Raw genomic sequence first — 24228 nt, forward strand, 5'->3', positions numbered from 1 at the left:
TAAGTCATTGATGCTGTGACCTGCCCATCGAATACATTCTTCTCCATGTAAGACACATAGAGAAAATTAAGATTATTTCACAGCAAGAGATGTAATACATTTTATTTTTATTTATTTATTTATTTATTTTGCGGTACACGGGCCTCTCACTGTTGTGGCCTCTCCCGTCGCGGAGCACAGGCTCCGGACGCGCAGGCTCAGCGGCCACGGCTCATGGGCCCAGCCGCTCCGCGGCACATGGGATCCTCCCGGACTGGGGCACGACCCCGTGTCCTCTGCATCGGCAGGCAGACTCCCAACCACTGCGCCACCAGGGAAGCCCAAGAGATGTAATACATTTTAGATTGACAGCAGAAAGAAAGCTATTCAAGGTAGGGTTTCATTTTTACAACACTGCATATTCTATGTTGATTTTTCAAAAAAAAATTATAAGTACAACTTGAAACCAGAATGACACTTAAGTTTCTCCCACTGGTAGTTATTGAACCTCATTCATATTTCAGAGGAAATACCATTGAATTCAGGAGAAATCTATTTAACCTGCATGGCATTCAAAAATTGCTGGAAAAGCTTAGCTCCTGTACACTGTGCCAGTGACCTTGCTAAGCAGGTATGTGAAACACTTAAATGTATAATTTTCTACAGGTGCTTTTGGTAAAAACATTCTTTCTTCTTTCTTATATCTTCCAGCAAACCTCATTATCCTCCTTGCGACCCTGTAGGCATCTCATTTTCTCTTGGCTTGTTTGCAAATTTTAAAATATTAACTGCATCTCCTGCTTCAGGAAGAGTTGTTTGGCTACTACTCTCCATTTTTACTGTGTGAGTTCTTTTACTTCCCCATCAGTACCTTGAATAATGGAGTTTAATGCATTTTCAAAGAAGCCAGACATAATTAAAAATCTCTTATCTTTATTAAGTAAAGCAATACTTATTCTCATTTGGAAGACCAAGGGGAATATACATGGGAGAATGTGTATTAATTTTGAATAATGTGGAAACTATATTAAAATAAGGTCATAAGGGGTCAGTCACCATGGAGTTGGGGAAAAGAAGCTGTCATGTAGGATACCAGCTTTTAAGTAAGATAGGAGTAAGGAAGAGTAAACAAGAGCAAGGATGCCCAAGGGATAGGCTATCAGCTTAATTTGTCAGCTTTTAAAATTTTCTAAGGAAAGGAAAACTACATAATGGTGGAAAATCATTATATATTATGTAAGGGAAACTTTGCAGCTGATATTGAAGTCTATGAGATAGTAAAATGCTGAAAAGTAATGACTTCAATAAAATTTATTCAGTGACTTTTTTTTATTCTCTAGTAAATCCTAGGCTTTGTGTCCGACTCTGGATAGGAGGCGTAACATTGCATAAAACACCACCCCATACCTGGGGACCTTGAATGATTACATAAATGAACACAGAAAGGCATTTGGCTGCCTTAGTGTTTCTCCAAGAGGCCTTTAACTGTGGATGTTAAAAGGAATTACAGGAACTTCTCTGGTTGCGCAGTGGTTAAGAATCCACCTGCCAATGCAGGGGACACGGGTTTGAGCCCTGGTCCGGGAAGATCCCACATGCCGCGGAGCAACTAAGGCCAAGTACCGCAACTACTGAGCCCGCACGCCTAGAGCCTGTGCTCCGCAGCAAGAGAAGCCACCACAATGAGAAGCCCATGCACTGCAACGAAGAGTAGACCCCGCTCACCGCAACTAGAGAAAGCCCGTGCAGAGCAACAAAGACCCAGCACAGCCAAAGATAAATAAATAAATAAATTTATAAAAGGGATTACAGCAGGACTTCTCAGAGCCTTGGATATGTTAATGAACACTGGGAATCATTTCTAAGGGGGTATATTATCGTTCCCAAATTTTTGAAGATGTCATCTTAGTTTTGTGTTTTGCTCTGCAATTGTGTGTGTTTTGGGAGGAACAGCTTATGAACTTGTGAGGCTTTTTTTAACATCTTTATTGGAGTATAATTGCTTTACAATGTTGTGTTAGTTTCTGCTGTACAACAAAGTGAATCAGCTATATTATAGTATACGTATATCCCCATATCTCCTCCCTCCCACCCTCCCTATCCCACCCCTCTTGGTGGTCACAAAGCACCGAGCTGATCTCCCTGTGCTATGCGGCTGCTTCCCACTAGCTATCTATTTTACATCTGGTAGTGTATATATGTCCATGCCACTCTCTCGCTTCATCCCAGCTTACCCTTCCCCCTCCCCGTGTCCTCAAGTCCATTCTCTACTGAACTTGTGGGATTATAGCCTGGAATACACTCTGGAAAATGCTGACGTTAAAAAACAGACATGGGTCCGGAAATTAAATAATTTTGGAAAATTTTTCATCAAATAGTATACCAATTGCTTAAATCACTGAGAAATTGTGTAGGACCCATAACAGGCAGCTCTAAAATCTCGTGCCTCTTCATAGCAGCAGTATTCCTAATAGCTGAAAAGTGGCAACCACCCAAATGTCCATGAATTGATAAATGGGCAAACAACATGTTGTATATCCATATCATGGAATATTATTCAGCTGTAAAAAGGAATGGAGTACTGATACCTGCTACAATGTGGATGGACCTTGAAAACATTAGGCTAAGTGAAATAAACCAGACACAAAAGTCTCCATATTATATGATTCCATTTAAACAAAATGTCCGGAATAGGTAAATCCACAGAGACAGAAAGCAGATTAGTGGTTTCCAAGGACTGGTGGGAGATGAAAATGAGGAGTGGCTGCTAATGGGTATGGGGTTTATTTAAGGGATAAGGAGAACATTCTGGAATTATATAGTGATGATGGTTGAACAATCTTATGAATATATTAAAAACCACCAAATTGTACACTTTAAAAAGGTGACTTTTAGAGTATGTGAATTTTATTTCAATTAAAAGAAATCCAGGATCCCATCATACCAGATGGTTATCTCTCCCATATTATAGGAATTGAGAACAACACACCTTTTCTTGTCACAATTATATTTAATGAAGATAGTAGCTGTTATTTACAGAAGATATACATACATACAATTCCTACACATTAAATGTAGCCTAATTGTGAAAACAGGAAAAAATGTACTCCAAAATTACATACTAAATAAAATAAATAAAAAGTAATTATTTGGCACAATATCTATCATGTAGCAAATAAATAACTCTATACCATTGATTGAATGAACTATTTACAATATTTGAAAGTGCAAAACAATTGCTGAAAATTAAGATATCTGTGATAACATTTAAGTCCAGAAAATATGTGGGTTTTTTTAAATTATTTTTTAAACAATAATTAGCCAATAGTAAAGGTTTTTTTTAATGCCCAGGAAAATAATTTTGAAAAATGTTTTCTGAATATTGTGCTCTTTTGAAGTGTCTTTTTTTTTTTTAATCTTAACGCTAGCAATTTTAAGAACCTTGGAGTTCCTCAGTGGAATTCTTATATATGTACTCCTGATTTGTAAGTTTAAAAAAGTTACATTGTAAACATAAATATTATTCTATATGTCATTCAGAAATTACAGACCAGTCCTCCCTAAATTACATAAGCAGCCAGAATGTTTTGTAGTAACGTGGTCGGGTACAGTTCCTTCAGAGGTAAAACTATGAAGATGGAAGAATACAGTCTCTAATTTGGAGTTACACGGATTCCTCAACCCCTTCCAAAACCTCCATGCTCAAATCAAAATGTTGAGTTAGAAATTATGAAACTATACCACCAACGATGCAGGCAAATAAATACCATTTGTAGCACATCTCATCCTGTAAACACTCCTAGAAAAAAATATCAGCTTGATACTTCTCTTGACAATGATATTTCTACCATACTCTTCATGTGGGTCTTATTTTATGTTTCAGCAAAGAAGATGGCACAACTGGAAATAAAATACGGTGACTACAAACGGGGGATTCCTAAGCTAGTGTGTGCAAGCTGTGTGCAAGTCAAAGAATTTCTTCTTTTGTCATGACGCTGGTAAGCTGAATGCAGCACTGAGATGTCTCAGGATGGGTTTTTGCTTGTTTTATAGAGTTCTCTAGTGACAATACAGTGAGTACTAGCATAAATGGCATTTTTGAAAGATTGTGGACTGGACGCAAACCGTTGTTCTGAGCACTTTAAATGTCTATGGTCGACGAGGCTCTAATCTGTGTGACATCTGTGATAAAGTTCTCTGGTTGTCAATCACATTTAATTGTCGTACGTAACTCCGGACATCCTGATGGTTTTTATTAGCCTGAGCTGCATCAGGATCTGTTGAAGAAGAGAGCAGGATTAGCGTTGCATAATATATGGATATAAGATACAGCCTTATTTACTCCAGCTTCTACGTTTATCATAAATTCCTGGGTTCCATCAAGACCTTTCAACATGTTATATTCGTTGAAAGGTTTCTACTTGGATGTTCTATCTCCTCCCTCCCACCCTATTCTTCCCCTGGAATCACATATTTTGATCATTTTCCTTTGCATTACATATTGTAAAAAAAAAAAAAAAAAAAAAGGCACCAAATAAAAGTGAAAGCATCGCCTGACAGCCCTGGTTATACATTAAAATTGTTTGCCCTTGCCGTCCCACCTGTGTCTCACACTCCCTTTGATCCAGATGAGGACTAATGGCATAGTTTTCATTAGCTCCTAACAAAAGCACTTAACACCTGGGCTGAACTGAAGCAAGCAAGTGTGAGACTAGTAAGTCCGACTCCCCTCATTACTTGCATACAATATACAGCATTATTGCATAGATTGTGTGTTCTTAGAGACTGTCCATACTCAGAAAAAAAAAAAGAAAAATCAACTCGGGCTGAAGGCATGACTTGTGCCCGGCCTTCAATTCTCCGATGCTATTTGTTCTGAAATCCCAATTACCATTCTAGTCTCATCCACTCCCCAAAGCACTCGAGCAGCAGAGCTATCTGAAGTTAACCAATTTCCCTAAAACTAGGCTGAAAGAAGAATCAAAGGCTCAGATCCCTACACAGCGAACAGACATGAATGAGGAAGGCCATTTGACAGTGGTGAACTGGAAACACAGTTCCCTTCAGAAGTGACTACGCAGCTCTTGCATGCTGATGCCATGTGGGGATCTGCACCCTGAGTGGCCGGATCTTCCTTTTTTTCTAGAGAAATAAGAAATCTGGATTTCTTCTCTGGGAATTCTTCCATTTTTGAATGGTGACATTATTTCACAATAAAAGGGAAAAAAAGCTCCGTTTAGATCCAACACCTTGGCCATGGTCCCTGGGTGGCCTCTGCCCTGTGGATCCCTGGTGTGGGACACTGGGAGTGGCCAGGCCAGCCTGGACTCTGGACCAGTGTTCTTTCCGCCATAGCACACTGCCTTCTGCAGTCCATCTGTTCTCTTTAGATCCACACACCACTCCCAAAGACAATTAGAATGCCATCTGCATGAGGGGCGAAGGGGAGTGCTGCAGGTCTGAACGCAGAAAAGCAGAGAAAAGATACAAAGGCCCCCACTTGCTCTAAGAAGAAACTCATCAGTATAATTATCACATATAAATAATGCCACAGTGTTTAATTTCCTCGCTTGTCACTGGCAGTGTACTCTACATTTACAATATAGTGTAATTACATTGTACATATTCCCACAATGTTTATGAATCTATTCTTATAGCTTTATCTATAGATTTTTGACTTCGGAGCTAAGCAGCTGTTGTTTACCAGCAGTTACTGATAACTTCAACAAATGCAGTGGAGATTTGTATATATAAAATTTCCCCCCATGTCTCTAGGAGATATAGGAGAACGTAGGAGTTACTTCCAAAGAAGTTTATAGAACAAAATATATTCTATCTTGGTTCTTCTCTGGTTCTTGGACCTCATGAAGAACCTTCTCAAGGCTTTGAACCCTCTTAGGCACACAGCATTTGTGTTTAATTTCAGGAATTTCCTAGAACCCCCTGAAGGGCCATGGATTCTAGGTTATAAACCTTTGTTGTGTAGACTGGCGTCACTTATATATTCTCATACTCACTTGTATAACTGCCTTATGATCGTGTCTTTATACATATAGTAAATCACTAGATGAAGAGATATGAGAGACTGTAATTCTGGCAGAATCCACATAAGATCAGTTGATGAGGTGCAAGCCTGCACCTTTTGGAAGGAAGAGGAGGCATAATCATTTGAATCAAGTTTTTAAAGACCTTGCTCCCCAAGTCAAGACTATTTTTCCTAGATTCCCCCCCACCCCGGGCATTAAAAAATGAATGTTTAGCAGTTCTGGTATCCTGTGTTAGCAGACCCTCGCTTTGGGCCAGTCCTGTGCTAGGAAGAGCAAAGATAGCTCTGATGAATAAAACAAGAAGCTTTTAGTCTCTGAGCACTAGGTTTATTGGAGGGGATGGTACTGGTAGCCTCGAAGTCATGTCCATGTCAAATTATCATGTTAAGTTAATGAACCCAATGACTTCAATGACTCATACAATGAAGTTATTAGCACAAAACTTTCTAGGGGCTACCTTCTCACTCCCAGACCAGCTGGAGGGAGCCAAAGCTCCAGCCCCTACCCAAAGTCCCAGTCCAGAGGAGACAGTAGCACTGGCCTGGCAGGGTGATCTGCTGCGATGATGCAACTTAACTCCCAACAGTTTAAACTTGCTATTTATTATTAGTGACGCTTTTCTATTAAAGCATTGTATTATACCAGTTTCTGTACAGATTTAAGAAAAACACCTTAATTCACCTAGAAATTCTAGAAATATAATATGAATTCCTGCTGTGGGAGCTTTTACACATGTACTTACAGACATTGATGCCTTCTCGCAACACCCCAAGAGACAATATTGTCTTTCCCAGTTTATAAACGACAGAATGAGTCATTACGAGTTGATGTGAGTTTCTCAACGTGAAGCAGTGAGTCATAAAGAGAGTTGGTTAGAGTCAGGATTTGTTGGCAATCATGCCTTAGGTGTCTATCCACTCTGTTAAGAGCAGATGAATTCTCTAAGTTCATTCATAAAATAATATTCTTATGGTTATTTTAAATGCAAGGCCCCTATCCCATGGGATTCGTGGTCCAGAGGGTCTCTGACACCATCAAATATTGTCCAGACTTCTAGAATGTCTCAGTAGCCTCACTGAAAAGGACTTAGCCACCAAGGTCCATATTGCAGCGGCATTAACTTACTGAAGGGTTGGCTCCTGCAGTATCTCACCGTTCTGGCAGTATTTGCAATCATGCGCTAGAAAGAATAAAAAGAAGAACTGAAATGCAGGTAAACTTAGTGTAGAATCCAAAAAAGAAAACAAACCGTTATTTATTTCAGCAATACCTGGGAACACAAGAAACAGCAGGTTCTGAGATGTGGATTATCTGGAGGCAACTGGTTGACGTCTAACCTGTTTAATCACTTGAAAGAGGCACCCACCCCCGCATGCCCCCCTCCCACGCATACAAGGTATCTGTCAGGTGAGGAATACTAGTGGCATAACTCTCCTCTAATTGCTTGTTCCTCAAGATGTAAAAAGCAGGCTGTCGTTCCTGAGAAATGGACCTTACTCCTCAGGACTCGTTTTTACCATCCTTTCTTGAGGTCACTGTGAATTTGCAAGAAAACCTGTAACTATTCTAGATCTGGAGAATGGTTAGCTTGTCAAGTTCCTCACAGTAAACAGGACTCAATAATGAGGTGTTTGATGATATTCATGGAACAATCATAGATATTCTATGGCCACATTTTTCCTATACACTATGCATTATTAACCTTTCTCATCTTCCAGCAAAAGTGTGTGTTTTAACGTTCACCTTAATTATGTGATTCCCTCCCTCCTTCCCTCTTCATCCTTCCTGATTATAACACTAACATGCATATTTTAGAATATCGTTTCAGACAGTAACTTCAGTTATATTTTGGTACATTTCCTTCTAATACTTTAAAAAATACATAAGCATGTTTTTCAAAAAACGGAAGTCATAACGTACATGTTTGTTTTGATCTGAATCTTTTCATATGGCATTATGACTTTTCCATGCCATTTGCATTTTAAAATCCTTTTTAAATAAGCAGGTATTCAGTCATGTGGATGGATCATAATTTATTTAACCTTTTAATTTTGTCATTAAGCGATCTCAATTTCTAAGTTTTGGTTGCCATAAAAACTTATAAGGAAACCTTTTGAACTGTGCTCAACTTAGTTAAAAACAAGAAAAGAAAGAAAGAAAGAAATGAAGGACAAGAAACGTAAGGAAAAATATCTGTGAGACTGAAGCACTGTTTCTGAGTCACCACGTACATTTCTTGCTCGTGGTATTTTAAGGGTAACTGTGTAAACTCTCAGGACACGGGGACCCCCAGTCTCTGTGTAACATCTCAGGACACTTTTGCTCTCAAGGCGGTCCGCAGAGATGGTGGATTAATTCTAACACTAGCAGAAAATCTGTTAAGGCTCCAGCCAGGAAAAGAGACTTTCTAATCTCTGAGTGGCTATTTAATTCCAGTCCTTGCTTTTTTCTCTCCTGGAACCTTGGCTTGCCAAAATACAGAAAATGGCTCTGAGAAAACTGATGTAGTGTTAAAAAAAAAAAAAAAAATCAACTTATTTGGCAGGGAAATTTTTTCATAGAAGAGTTGGAACTTTACAAATATGTACAGGTGAACATTCATAATACCTCACTAAATACTGCTCTGAGGCCTGTGGCATGCACCAAGTGACATCTGTCTGCACTGGGTAATTTCTCATACACAAAGAGGCACTTGGAAAAGTTAGAACTTCACTTTCATAAAGGTTCCTGCAAACCAGGACGTCCGTTGATCAGCATGAGAAATATATTACAAATACCTCCAAGAAAATGTAACATACAATGTATAATTAGCCTCTGATATATGGAGCCCTGAAATAAACAGTAACTACGATAATTTTCCTGCTAATTTACTTTAAGTTGTTTTTTCGCTTCTCCAAGGGCTTTGCACTTGAAGGGCACAAGTGTATTCCATGTAGAATTATTGTAATTCTTCAGATAGTGAATGGAGTGTAATTACTGAAAACCCTGGGAAATGCTGCCAGTGTGCCCCTCCAAAGAATAATAAAACAATTAGCAGGGGTCAGAAACCTCTTCCTATACCATTTTGTAGGGAGTAATTGTTCTGCTTTTCAGTTTTGAAAGCTAAAACATTTCATTCTGACTTTGGTTTTGGACTGCTCTTTACAGCTATACTCTGAGGCTTCATAATTTTTAGCTCATTATGTAGTTTAAAACGTGAGAACAATTGTTTAAATCAGTAATTTCCAGCTCTGGAGTTCATTCTACCTTTCTAAATCTTTGATTAATTTTAATAATGGTTTTAATTTTGACGTATCCCTTTTAATTGTACTCAGAGATAACTTCAGTTTAACTTTGCAATCCACATCTGGCTTTGCAATGAGGCCCATTCTTTCCCTTTGAGGTGGCTGCACAATAATGTAATATGTAAACCCTTAGTAACAGCACCCGGACTCTACTAGCACTGCTGGTCAATGCAGTTACAGAATGCTTTCACAAGGCCAAAGAAGGGTTAACTTGTTATTTGTAACCCCACCCTCTTTTGCACCCACTGACACATGCAATATTTAATATGCTGCTAACAGCTACAAGGTGCTTTCCTGGGGCTGCAGAAGGAGACTTCAGAAGGCCCCTTCTTCGTTTGTCTCCAGGGGCCTAAGGCCATCAAAGCCTGCCTACAAATAATGGCTCCCCACTGTTTAAAGGCATCAGCAACGAGGAGCTCATCATCTCCAAGGACAGCCCCTTGCAGTTTTAGACATGTATGACTACTGGACATTTCTTTATCATTTTGAGTCCAAGTCCCTTTTTTTTTCCACATCATTATTGAAGTATAATTGCTTTACAATGTTGTGTTAGTTTCTGCTGTGTAACAAAGTGAATCAGCTATATGTATACATACATCCCCATATCTCCTCCCTCTTGCGCCTCCCTCCCACCCTCCCTATACCCCTTTGCTTTTCACCCCACTAATCCTAGTTCTGAGCTCTGGAGGCACAACACATGTGTTTAGTTCCACTTTAAGGGGACAGTTCTTTAAATACGTGAAGGCAGCTATCACGGACATCTCTTCACCCCCAAGTCTTTTCTGGTTCAGCCTAAGTTTTCCCACTTTCTTCACCAGTTTCTCATAAGTTTGAGGTATCTTGTGGATAGTGTCTAGCGCAGGGCCCTACCCTAAGCAAATCACAGAGTGCAGAAGAAACACGATTCTCCTTCCTCGATCTAGATGATGCTACACATCGAAGTCCACGATTTAAAAAAAGCCACACTGCTGACATCTGAACTTATAGTGAATTAAACCTCTCAGCCCTCTTCACTGAGCTTCCTTCTCTATAGACGTGCAGATGGTTTCTTGGACCAAAGTGGAGGGTTTTGCATTGATCTCCTCTAAAAGCCATCCGGTTAGTCTTTCTATTCTTCCGCAGGCTTAAGCCTCACATGTCATTTCTGACGGCAGATGACTGTTCATTCATTGCTGTTCCCAGTGAAGGTTGGCAGAAACTAAGGTTAAAAGACATAGGCTTTATTATCCAACTGCCACAGCAGGGATGAAGCCAAAAGTTATACCCTAGGCTTTGTGGCGCTGCCAGAGCTCGCTGGCCTGCCTGGAGCAGACCAGGCAACTTTCCTACCAAGCCAGGCCAGTGGGAAGATACCTGATCACTCCAAAGCAGAGCTTCTCATCTTTTTTCTTCTCCCATCCCAGCAAACCTGAGGTTATGGCATGCTCCTGTTAGTAACTGGCTTGTTAAAACAGTGATTTGTAATTCAGGGGCAAGGTGAGGGGAATGTGTTCCTTTAGAAGGCGCCTGAATCAGTGCAGGTGGGCAGTGTGAGCCCCCCTTCGCACCTGATCTGACTCTGATACAGCCCCACCCCCTGCTGGGAAGCCCCACCTTAGGGTGTGCTCGTCAGCCTGCCCTGGAGGATGCTAGCCAAGAAAGTGGTCCACAGTCAGAATGCCAGGCTTCCCCTTGGGAATCCACATTCCAAATTTCCCACAGCCACCACTTGCCTTGGGACTAATGCAAAGTACAGGTTTTCAGAGCTTCTTTGCAAGAATTAATATGCTCATACAGTTTTTCGTCTACAGGGCTGAGAAGTGGACCCAACTGAAAGCTGATGAACCTCCCTCTGGACGTGAACTCACACGGGGAAGCTCAGAAGGGAAAAATAAGGTAGCAAGAGAAGGCTTCTGTAACTACCCTCAGGTATTATTTATTTCTTCTTTTTCTTCAGTGTTTATGTATTTATTTGGAAGTAATTTCAAACTTCCAGAAAATTTGCAAGAGGAGTCCAGAGAACTCGCATACAACCTGGTGAATGACTCTTAACAAGAACAACCATCTTAAGGGCACTTCCCAGGCGTCGGGCCTGTCCTGTTCGGCAGCTCACCGGGACAGCTGACCAATGGTGAGAGTCTGATCTGGACGAAGGCGTAGACAGCGCATGCCCAGTGACACTGTGTCAGGTATTTATTTCTTTATCAAGCTGAAAACAGAGCGACTCAGAAGCAGATGTCCTGCCTGGGGCCTGAGTTGCACAGTGACCGGCACAAAGATGCTGTCCAGAGAGGGAGTGGCCAGCTGTACGCACTTGAGCCCGGCCCAGGAGAGAGGCCCTGAGGCTGTGGTCCCAAACACAGATCTCCCTCAAGCTCGGATGCAAGTAATTCCTTCTCCTTGAATCCAGTGAGGGGTCAGAGGGGGCTCTTCTCAGATGGGGTCCTCGGGGCCCAGGCCTCCCCATTTACCTTCTGTGGCACCCTCCCCTCGGGGGCAGGCTGGCCACCTTACACCTTCACTCCTATCCAGATGGTCGATGACCCACCAGGCCTCCCCAGCCGTCTCTGGCTTTTCTGGCCAGCTCTGTATAGACTCTTGTGCCCCGTCTAAGCTCTCCTGTCCCTGAAGGGGAGTGGGCTTTCATGTCTGTTTTTCAAGTTCAGGCCAGCAGGCCCTCCAGGCAACACCACCGTGCACTGTTCCTCTCCCAACCTCCTACGCACAGCCAGCTGCCAGACGAGCCTGCCTCTTCTTAGGCCACGCTCGCTCTCTGCTCCAAGTCCCTTGAGAAGGTGCTCCCAGATGTCAGGCGTCTTCTAAACGCCTGCCCTCAGACGTTTTTGTCTTTCCTTCTGTTGCCCCTTGAGATCTTTGCCCTCCTTGTTCTTAATGTTTGTAAATTGCTTTTTCTTTTCTTCTTTCTGCCCCTACTCATTGGACTCTGCCCCCGTGCATATGCCTGTCAAATCTAGGATCTCAGTCAACTACTCCTTGCTTACCACGTGTAAAACCACATTCACACCATTCTGTTTATTTCACTCAGACCCTCATATATTTGGGACAAGAATTTTTTTCCACATGTATATCCAGAAATATATTTGTCTCTCACCTGCAAAGACTGTGCCCATGACAGCAACCAAGTGGAATTAAAGGCAAGGTGAGGACCAGAGATAAAAGATAAAAGGGCCCAGGAGCTGAGCCAGTCTTCACCGTATCCCTGAGGAAGAACCCCGGCCCCTCTTCTGGCCTACGGATCTTTAATATCCAGGAGGTGAGTGACACACAGATACAAGCATGTAACAGGCATGATGCTCATGGTATATTGTACATACAATGGCCGTGGGGACATGGCAGCTCAGGTGTCTGTGCAGGCGCTTGCAGAATATTGTGCATCTCTGAACGCAGGGAAGGACACCGAAGGACTGACACAATTAGCACTACAGGGAGGAGGGTGGACAGAATAGTGTCGAGTGAGGAACAGAAAGCTAAGGGAGCCATTTTGCGTAAGGTATCGGTAACATAAAATGCTTGGGACATTCTGCTTAATCAGCTTTTCTGATAAAATAGAAAATGCTTTTGGATTAAATCTTTGTTACATAAATTCCTTTATAAATGCTTTAGTGTACTGTCCTATCTCACTAAGTCCAACACTGGAATATAATTGGGTTATTCTTTTACTCAACAAATACTTTTACTCAAGTATTTCTTGCATACTTCTGATATGCCAGACACCTTTTTGGGTGCTAGAGAAACCAAACGGATAAGATACTTGGTCTAGGACATTTACATTCTAGTGGAGAAGACAGGCAATGAAGAGGCAATAAAGATCATCTTAGAATGTGAAACCAGCTGTCAAAGCAAGGTTATCTGTTGAGATCCAGCTGTCTGGCGAGGTGTGGATGGTAGAAGAATATTTGAAGGATGGTCAGGGAAGACCACTCGGAGGAGGGACACATGAGCTGAGACCTGAATGATGTGAAAGTGTCAGAGTGGTGAAGACTGAAGGAAGACAATTTTGGGCAAGGGCCCTGAGGCAGAAAGGAAAAGAAAGAAGGTTGGTCTCACCAACTTGGACTGAATACAGCGTAGATGAAGTGTGAGATGAGGCTGGATGGGGACTCAGGGTAACAAGTCTGGATTTGATTATATTTAATATGGTTTTATTTTCCTCTGATACAGGAAGTTACCTCTCCTTGCGTTTTGCTTTTTCACATTTTTTTTTAAATTGAAGTATAGTTGATTTACAATATTGCGTTTGTTTCAGGTGTACAGCAAAGTGATTCGGTTATGCATATATATGTAAATATATATTTTTTCAACTATAGTTTATTACAAGATAGTGAATATAGTTCCCTGTGCTATACAGTAAATCTTTGTTGTTTATCTTTTTTATATACAGTAGTGTGCATCTGTTAATCCCAAACTCCCAATTTATCCCTCCCTCAACCCTGCTTCCCCATTGGTAACCCTAAGTTTGTTTTCTACGTCTGTGAGTCTGTTTCTGTTTTGTAAATAAGTTCATTTGTATCATTTTTTTAGATTCCACATATAAGTGATATCATATGACATTTGTCTTTGTCTGGCTTACTTAGTATGATAATCTCTAGGTCCATCCATGTTGCTGCAAATGGCATTAATTTATTCTTTTTCATGGCTGAGTAATATTCTATCCTATATATATATATATATATATATATATATATATATATATATACACACACACACACACACGCACACATATATATAATATTTTACATATCTATATACAGCACATCTGCTTTATCCATTTGTCTGTCAGTGGACATTTAGGTTGCCTCCATGTTTTCGCTATTGTAAATAGTGCTGCTATGAACACTGGGGCGCGTGTATCTCTTCTAATTAGTGTTCATCTTTTCTGGATATATGCCCAGAAGTGGGATGGCTGGATCATGTGGTAGCTCTATTAGTTTTTTAAGGAACCTCCATACTCTTCTCCATAGTGGTTGTACAAATTTACATTCCCACCAACAGTGTAGGAGGATTCCCTCTTCTCCACACCCTCTCCAGCATTTGTAGACTTTTTGATGATGGCCATTCTGACCAGTGTGAGGTGGTACCTCATTGTAGTTTTGATTTGCATTTCTCTGATAATTAGCAATGTTGAGCATCTTTTCATGTGTTTGCTAGCCATCTGTATGTCTTTCTTGGAGAAACATCTATTTAGGTCTTCTGCCCGTGTTTTGATCAGGTTGTTTCTCGGTTATTGAGTTGTATGAGTGGTTTATATATTTTGGAAATTAAGCCCTTGTCGTTTGCATCGTTTGCAAGTATTTTCTCCCATTCCATAAGTTGTCTTTTCATTTTGTTTATGGTTTCCTTTGCTGGGCAAAAGGTTATAAGTTTATGTCCCATTTGTTTATTTTTGCTTTTTCTATTGCCTTGGGAGACTGACCTAAGAAAATATTGCTACGATTTATGTCAGAGAATGTTTTGCCTATGCTCTCTTCTAGGAATTTTATGGTGTCATGCCTTATATTTAAGTCTTTAAGCCATTTTGAATTTACTTTTCTGTATGGTGTAAGGGAGTGTTCTAACCTCATTGATCTATATGTGGCTGTCCCACTTTCCTAACACAACTTGCTGTAGAGACTGTCTTTTCTCTATTTTGACATCTCTTTTATTACTGTTTTGAACTAGTTTATACCCTTTATTGATTTTTAATACTTCATGTGTTTATGTTTTATTTTCTTAACTGCATATAATCTCCTAAAAGCTAAGGACTACTTTTTGGATTTCTTTATATTTCCTAGCAAAATTCTTTGCCTAGACACTCTACACATATTTAATTGCTTTGAAAAAACATAGCCTTTGGAACATCTGCATTTAGCCCAGTTCATGTATTCTATATAAAGAAGTAAACTTTCAAAGTCCTCTGGTAGATTTCTATTGTGTTGGAAAGGTCTGGGAATTGGGTGGATTTGAACACTTAAAGATTTTTATTTGGAGATTCTTTTTTCCATAGCTTGATATAAGTCCAGTGCTCTAACCGTGAATCTTGTAATAATGTTATTGATGATAGAAGACAAATTGTTGCTAATAATGTAACGGCATGATTAGTGATACAGAAATATAAGGGTTCAAAACATTTCTCTTCCTTTATGAATTAATTAGCTTCTATTACTGTTTCCAGAAGTATAGAAGTTTGCCTTAGGCTTCTCTTTCCAAATAAAATGACTATCTTAAAATAATATTCATAAATAAATCCACCTAAATATGGGTGTGTCTGAAATAGAACCAACCTCCTAATACAGCAGCAACTGTGGCTATCAGCATGCTTCATGCAGCCTGGGGTAGTGGCAGCCGGCCAGCATATTATCCTCTGATCCATTGCTAGTCTACTTCCTAAATGTTATAAATATTCATGTATGCCATAGAAAGCTACAAAGGGCTTTATTCAAACATTTTTTTGAATATTCCTTTATGTTCCCCCCAAAGGAAAGAATGTCTGCTTTTTTTTTTTTTTTTGGCATAAGGATCGGAGTGTGAATTCCCTTTTGTTCATACTCATAAATCCTGAAAACCAATATGCAACAAATTCTCTAATCCTCATTTCATACCTCAAGGGTGAAGAGGTTCAAAATAAAAATACTTCGGGTTGGCATGGTGGTTCACCGTGACTGTGCAATGTTGCCACCAAGAAAAGACATCTGTGCTCCCGACTACCCTGGTGACTTCTGCCCCTGGCAGGGGCTCCCTCAGGGGATACAGCCTACCAGCCCCACAAAGGCTGCCAGCTCTGCTTACCACCTTGGTGAGCACGATGAATGACTGGGAAGCTGCACGGACATGAACCTGAAAAGGGAGACAGACACATCCTTCCCCAGGAATGCAGTAATAACACCAGCCACTAGTGGGAGTTGTAAGTGGTGGTATGGGGGCAGGGGTGGGCTAGTTTATGGGGAGAAAAGGCTGGAAAGTTGGCAACAAGTGCCAGGTGGTCTAAGCCCGGTTTAAAGAACATAATCAAATCTTTTTGAAACTCCAGTTCGTTTTTCAGTAACACCTAACTCATGGAAGGGTAACTGTAAAATCCCACTTTCTCGTGGTCTGATTTATCAAATGAAGTAAAATTGATCACTGCTGGAACAGAGAACTTAGCAGTATTCTTTCAGTATCCTTTCTCTCCTTTTCTTTCATAGTGATAGAACCCCTTAATTTTGAGTGGGGCACATAGATACCCAAAAAATAAGGACTACATATTCTAACTTTTCATGGGACTAAGTTTCTTCTGGCCAATAAAATGTGAGGCAAGGGGTGAGTGCGATTCCAGGTCACCTCCTTACACGGAAGAAGCAGGTCTTCACGTTTTTCCTTTTCCCTTCCCTCTAGCTGAAACGGGGGTGGTGGTGGGCCACCATCTTGGACCATGTGGATGGTGAAATGGCAAGACGGGAGAAGGCTGGACCCTGACTGCTTCCTGGAGCAGAGCTTCCATACTTGGACATTTAGGTGCGAAAGGAGTAGACTTATCTTGCTTAAGCCAGGGCTAACTTAGGTTTCCATTATTGCAGCTGAACTGCTGTCTTAGCTCTACAGTTGCTTTCAATCGAAAGTGGACTTTCTCAGAGCAGGATGTGAAGGACCTCTCTCCTCACTGACAGGTATGTCAGAATCTACTGCTGTGGGCACGAAGTACAGAAACAGGGAAGGGGAACTCCCTTAACATCTACTGAATACGATCCTGACTCTTCCTTCCCAGGTTATGGATGAGACACACCAAGATCTAAAAACCCAGATAAAACAGCTTTCATCCTCCTTGACAGATATTTTTGCTGTTCTTGTTTGTTCTGTTAACTTTAACAATCAGAAGTTCTAAAGCCCAGTCAACTCTTTCTTTAGGAAACTCTGACTTCTACGCCTCTGTGCACGTGTATATTTTACAGTCAGATGGTTGGCTTAGCCACCCCTGAGTGACGCGGGAGGTTCTTTACCTATTTGCTAAATCTTTCATTTCTGGACAACAAGTTTTCTTTTGAGAAATCAGGGAAATATGTTTAAGTCTCCATACTAATAAGTGAGCAAAGAATGTTTTTACTTTGATCATAGAATGATTAAACCAACACAGCAATAGAGATGTTCCTACCCTACCCTTGGTGTGCGGGGTAGAGGAGAAGACTGCTGAGAAATATTTGCCCTCTAGCACAGGGTGTCTCTGAGGAGTGTGGACTCATGTGCTATTTCCTAAGAAGTTTAAGGCACGGGCCACGGTGCCCAGCACTTGCTGCAGTTCTTTACCAGGCTGGGCTTTGCAACATGCTCATCCCCAAAGTTGAATGGTAGGATCCTTACGGGATGACTGCGGGATGTTGCGAATTCTGGAGTCACACACAGTAGCTGGATTTCGGGAAACAATTAGAACAGTTTTCTGAGAAGAATGCTTACAACGCTGTATGGCTTACAGGAAGCCTTACATACTCTGGACCCACCAGTAATCCCCAGGGGTCGATGGTGTGTCAAGAATCCCCATTTTCTGTTGGGGAAATTGACCCACGGAGAACTTAAGGGACACCTACAAAGTGATGAAGCTGAGAACGGACCCTCGTGTCTCCTGAACTCCGAGCTCTGAGCTTTTCCTGTAGCGCCACGTCCATCACTGCAAAGCGAACCGTGGGCACGTTCTCACCCACACAGAGATAAAACCCTACCACCCCATCCATGCGGGCTGCAGCCAAAGGATTTAGAAGACAATGGAGCATTCCTGAACATGCACTATGTCGCTAAAGAAAGGCTTTGGCAAGACCTGCCTTATTGCTTCACAGAAGATAAGAAACTGCAAAATAACTAATGCTTTTTTTGGGGGGTCGGGGGGAGGAGGCTGGAAAATAGTGACTATGTGCCAGTTCCACACAACTGTTAACTTTGAAAAGTTTGTTTTTGGTTATGAAGATTTTCAAGTTCCCGCTCTGAACTCGGGTGCACTTTACTGGCATAAGCAATACACACTCAGATGACGACTGTATGATAAAGATCCTCTGTAGGGTTGCCTTCTACCCACATGCACTAAAGTCAGCCTCAGCAGATAAGCATTTCAAAGGCATCCTGGGGCAGTCTAGCTCCACCAACCTTCCAACAAAACAACAACATGGAAGTCACTCTGGAACATTCGTGCATTTTAGCAACAGGCAGCTAAGGACGAAGCACACAGCATAAAAGCTAGCCGCTGCTGTGAGCCGCGGCACAAATACTATTCAATTTCACAAAAGAGAACTGACAGACTAACAGAGGTAGCCAATTTGAACTGAATATTTCACAGCTCCTTTATGTGTAACTAGCTTTTTAACATGGCAGCATCTATGGAAATTATTTCCTTTATTAGTACAAATGCAAATTTTATTTTTTAAAAACCATCATGGTTAAGGTTATAATACCATACGTACCATTTTTTCAAAGTTTACTAGATTGTCAATGAATGTCTTGTTCCCCTCATGAGTAAATGTCATATCTGCAAAGAAATAAAAGTCACATTCGAATCACTAACAGAAATATGTCATACCAAGAAACCAGAATAGCACCATTAGATTATGCTGGAGGATTTGCATGACACTGCAATTGAAAAAAGCCGATAATAGTTCCTTTTATGTTAGGTGTTTACGTTTCTGAAGCACTTTCCCTGAGCTTAGTAAAATTTCCAAACTGACCCTCTGTTGCACTATCAAGTCTTTCAAACCATGCACAGATCCCTGCTCCTCCAATAATCTTTCCAACCCTTTCAGAAAAGTCAGGGCTGAGAGGAGATGATGAGGAAGGTGGAAAGATGGGATCATTCTTCCCAAGGAGGTCAATCTGATTAGGCTCCTGTTCATTTTCTTCCCCCCACACTCACCACTGACTCGGCCTGTGCATTTCCTTGGAATTACCTTTAATGAGCAAAGGCATGAAGGGGATGAGAGGAGGGTCCAGCTTGGCTACCGTCAGCCTGTAGGCCCTGTGGTTTCTTGAAGGATCCTTTAGAGAAACAAAGAGATCCTGGTTAATGACTAGTGACACGTGCACCACCCCCTCTACCTCCCAACACACCCAGCCCTGTCATTTCCCAGTCGGGGAGTTTTGAATCGAGTGTAGCTACAAAAGAAAGGTGGCTTCAGTTAAACTGATTTTTGTTTTAAAACAACTTCCTGTATCACATGAAAATAATTTACTTTTTGTTTCCTTTTTCCCTCCACCACTCCTGCCAAGTCCCACTCACTCCATTTCTGTCCGTTAACACCTCCCAGCCAATGGGGAAAAATAATTTTGGCAAGCCGAGGAAAATGCAGCTTCCAATCCTTAGCCAGCCTGTGCGAGGTGGAAAGGATCCCATTACACCGCTTTTCTTAGTTACACAAATTGACCTTATGTGGGACGTAAGTCCTGTTTCAGTTAGTACCTGAGGTGCCGTTCATTAGTCGGACATGCTTGTTTTAGCAGCACTAAAATGGGATCATAAACTTCTTAAAGTCAGACAAGGACAGATAAAATTTCTGAAATGAGAACTTCAGCTAATCGGAAATTGGATTAATGCAGACCGTGAACAGAATAAAGGAGCCACTGTCACTCACCATTAAACTTTCAAACTCCGCATAGAACTTCTTGAACTTGCTTGGCAGTTTCTGTCAAGGAAATGAAAATGCCACACTCATAAGTCACATTCAACATCTAGCTACGTATCGTGTTACCATTTCTAGGGGAAGTTATTACTTTTGGCTCTTAAACATCTCTAAGACAGGCCAGACTGTAATCTGTCTTGTCATTTGAGGATAATCTTAGAGAACTCGTCTTTCCAAAGTCTTAACCTAGTTGAACCAAAACTAACTATGGGTGCTTTGGTCTTAACTGCTTTTATAATGTTTTCTGAAATGGGTTATTCATAGAGAGGGCTGCATTCCCAGACTACAAGTGGTTTGGCATTAACCCTCCACTGTTTTAAACTCTCGCATTCCCACAATTAGGAATTTAGACCAGGGAATATTAGGATTAACAGTTTTGGAAACTACCTAGGTTCAACCCTCCTCCTCCTCTACGAGGTAAAGCTACAAGAGAACAGGGATTTTTATCAGTTTTGTTTATTGCTGTATACTGAGGGCCTAAAAGAGTGTCAGGTACAGAGTAAGTGCTCAATACATGTTTAATTGACTAGATTAAACCTGTGTTTTATAGATGGAAGAAATTAAACCTCATAGATTAAATGACATGCCAAAGTCACACAGCCGATGATGGTCAGAGCCTCTGTAATTCACATCTCCTGCCTCCTTTCCTATCGCCTCTATCATATGTGCTATGCTTTCCTACATAAGCATTTCTCCCACAGGATTTCTCTGCCTTGCTATAATACAAAAATAGATAGTTCTATCAATTTAGTCATTTCTCATGGTTATATTTTGGCATATGATTCAATACCACACACTCACACCGTAGGTCAATGATGAATCATCTTTCAATCTATTGGTTCTCACTTTGCTTAGGTCCTGAGCTTACAGTAAAGCTGAACTTTTCTAACAGGGTCACACCAAGGCATAGCAGCGTGATGTTCCCCATCCCGAGACCGTGGAGGTGCTGACCAAGTCCTGGGCCATGAATGCCCCGCTCAGCTCTGCTTCACACAGTGAAGTCTACCATCAACAACTGACTCGCCCCATCAGGCCTCTGCAAGCCACCCAAAAGCTCCTCTCTCTTCTTTTTCTCTCTTCTCTGAATGGGTTTGTCACATTCCCATTTAAACACTATAAACCATCTTATTTTGCTTCAAGGAACTAGTCTCCTCATAATGTCTAAACTCATTGTCCTAGTGCCTCTTTTCAAGTTGGGTTTCAGGGAAACCTGATATCCTCGTTTAGGGGGAAAGGTTCAAAGTGATGAAGGCTGGGATGGGCATCAAGGGATACAAGGGTCTCATGCTCCACGGAGTGTCCAAATCATCATGCTAGGTGACAACTTTCCGTGAACACAGACAATTTACAAAATTAGGAGCGAATGACTTTTTTTTTTTTTTTTTTTGGCAGTACGCGGGCCTCTCCCTGTTGTGGCCTCTCCCGTTGCGGAGCACAGGCTCCGGACGCGCAGGCTCAACGGCCATGGCTCACGGGCCCAGCCGCTCCGCGGCATGTGGGATCTTCCCAGACCGGGGCACGAACCTGTGTCCCCTGCATCGGCAGGCAGACTCTCAACCACTGCGCCACCAGGGAAGCCCCGCGAACGACATTTTTGGTTAGATCTATCACTCTAGTTCTCTTTCTGTGCTTAGCTGACTTTTGGGTCAAAAGCTGGAGTGCATGTGGTAATAAAACATGTGGGTCTTAATACTATTACCTATCCACATCCCATGCTTTCGGAGCAGGGGTTCTCAACTGGGGGCAATTTTGTACCCACACCCAGGGATATTTGGTGATGTCTACAGACCTTTCCTGTTGTCACAGCTGGGGTGGATGGAGGGAGAGGCGCTACTGGTATACAGTAGATTGAGGCCAGGGGTGCTGCTAAGCCGCCTACACGGCCAGGACATCACCCCCACCCCCCCGCCCCATACAACAAAGAAGAAGGATCCTGCCTGAAGTGTCAAGACCACTGAGGCCGAGAAACTCGGCTCTGGGTTCTTACTCCCACTGGCTTTATCTCAGAGGCGTCTTTCCCCTCTATGCTGGACCATCCCCTTTGCCGCGTGGCTTCACTCTGTTTTCTGTTTTGTTCATCGACTCTCTCACGCGTGTTTTCTAGTTCCCAGAGGGCAGGCACTATTTCCCACTTTGCTCCTGCTGCCATCGTGCTGTTGTCGTGTGGGAAGCATGTGGGAGGGTCTTGGCAAGTCCAGGCAGATAAACCCAAATCAAAGACGCTCAAGAATGAAAGCTCTTCCTACAGAATGATCCAATTACATCTCAACTTAAGAGATAAAGGCTTACGAATGACGAAAGGTGACTCTCCTCTTTCCAGCAATACGCAAGGATGGAAAACACAAGCTCACAGGCTGCTGTGCTCCTTCCTCTCCCCGTGGAATGAAGGACTGGCCAATAAACTCTCTCCCTTTGCTGCCTGTCCCCCCCGCCGCCCCCCAAGCAGCCTATTTCTCTCTTTAGACCAGGAAAGGGGATGCTGAGAGTGTTTCCCCCACGCTACGGCCTTAATGTCTAGCTGCTGTTATGTGCACCTATATCTGGCCTTCCCGGACCCCATGAGGCTTCTTTGATTTTCCCAGCCAAATCATCTGGACTCTGTGAGTGTGAAAAGCTGGAAACAAGTGGGGGAAAGCAGACTCTCTGAGAGGGAACCCTACATCTCCAAAGAGCTGTGGGCTACAAGAAGGGGAGGCGTGCACCCTGGCTTCATTGCTTACGTTTATTGGCAGCACTAACTTTTTTTTTTACTAGCCGGAAGATGACCCAGCCAAATGGCGTGCAGGCCTTACCAATTCCCTCATTCCTATATTCAGGGGATGAGCTGCTGAGTGCAGCATCTGCTGGGAATTTTCAGAGAAACCCAAGACAGAAGGACCTGTGAGGACCTGTCCTATAAACAGTGGAAACATTGAGGAGGAACAGAGAAAGAAAACAGTTTCAAGAGGGAAGTAGGGAAGAAAATGTTTCAAGGAAAACATTTAGAGATGCAAACAGCTGCCTCTGGTGCCTTTTTACAGCAGCATTGCAAATTAAGATCTGTGTTACCTACTCCTTGCTCTCTTTTCGTGTCCCACTTACACATGCCTTTTTATTTTTAGAAAGAGTCTATTTTCGTGTTATGTTCCATTAGAGATTAATATTTCTTTGACTACATACCACATGTAAGGGGTCAGGCATATTTTGAGTACTTAGCTAATGAAAAATGAAGCTGTTCTCTAGCACACATAACCAACTATCAACAAACCATTAATCGTATTTGCTACAGAAATTCACAACACACCTGCATAACTTTTGCACCAAACCGAATTCTAGCCAACCGTTGCTCCTCCGTACACAGAGAGGTCTGCTAGTAGTTAGGAGATGCTTGGTACCCAGCTGGGCCAAACAGTTGGCCTTCTGGTTAATTCTCCCAGGAGCAAAATGACTACTGGGATAAAAATGGATCTTCTGTCCTCTCTTAATTACAGATAAGGCTTATTTAAAAAGCAAGAAGCAGACATTTCAGAGAACAATAGGATCTATGAACAAGATGAAGTAATCCAAGCAATGCTATACCTAGGAACTAGACTTATTATTATTTACATTGTATAGTCCAGGAAGCTGAGACCCCCCCTCATCCCCTCCCCCCTCTACAAAAGGACAATGCCTTTTAAAATTCACACTCTGAGGCAAAAGGAGACAGGTCACCTCCCTCAAAGTGCCCCACCTTTCCCACTGTTATACAAGCATGAGTGATATTTCTATAAAAAAAGACTCACTGGTGAGCCTGTGTTTTGACTCTTCAGGCAAATTCGCAGCTGGATCTCAGCTGAAGCTTACCTCCCATGTTAGTGCCAAGCGGCTCACAGCAACATTACTTAGTCCCATGACGATGGCAAAAAAGGAATTCAGATTCTTGTACTCCTTACAGCTGAAACACAAGAGGCACATACTGGAGTAAAATGCCACTTTTGAGTGAGATAAAAACAAATTAGAGTTCTACTTTCTGATGGTCATTAATATTCGGCAGGACTCCTTTATGAGAGCAGGCAATGACAGATTTAATGCTCTGTGTAAGTTCCACTTGGGTGACCGTGTTCTGTTGTTTGATTTCTCACTGTAATTTTAGGAAGGTGATGGTTTGGGCCATCTAGGTTCAGGTTTTGAGGAGGAAGTTCAAGACACCTGCCCTAGGGATTGCTATTGTAATCCCAGAGCTTGCTAAAAGCCTTGTTGGACCTGGAGCGAAACATCTCACGGGCTAAGAAGAGAGAAAGCAAAATGTTCTTGGAGACTTCCAGACTTTCAGGCTGAAGCTGGACACCTCAG

General features: G+C 41.9%; 1 protein-coding gene across 2 annotated transcripts in view; it reads right to left on the reverse strand.

Moving 5' to 3' along the window:
• Window positions 1-2911: 2911 nt before the first annotated feature.
• Window positions 2912-24228, reverse strand: part of RAPGEF4 (Rap guanine nucleotide exchange factor 4) — a 317882-nt gene continuing 296565 nt past the window's right edge. For both annotated transcript variants that reach the window (XM_060016578.1, XM_060016577.1), the window contains 6 exons: window positions 23740-23830; window positions 19870-19920; window positions 19189-19276; window positions 18709-18773; window positions 7152-7206; window positions 2912-4256 (listed from right to left, as the gene is read on the reverse strand). In XM_060016578.1, coding sequence (XP_059872561.1) covers window positions 4129-4256; window positions 7152-7206; window positions 18709-18773; window positions 19189-19276; window positions 19870-19920; window positions 23740-23830 — 478 coding nt within the window. In that variant the 3' untranslated portion in view covers window positions 2912-4128. The remainder of the gene's footprint in view (window positions 4257-7151; window positions 7207-18708; window positions 18774-19188; window positions 19277-19869; window positions 19921-23739; window positions 23831-24228) is intronic.

Source organism: Delphinus delphis, chromosome 7 (genome assembly GCF_949987515.2).
Source record: "Delphinus delphis chromosome 7, mDelDel1.2, whole genome shotgun sequence".
Taxonomy (NCBI): domain Eukaryota; kingdom Metazoa; phylum Chordata; class Mammalia; order Artiodactyla; family Delphinidae; genus Delphinus; species Delphinus delphis.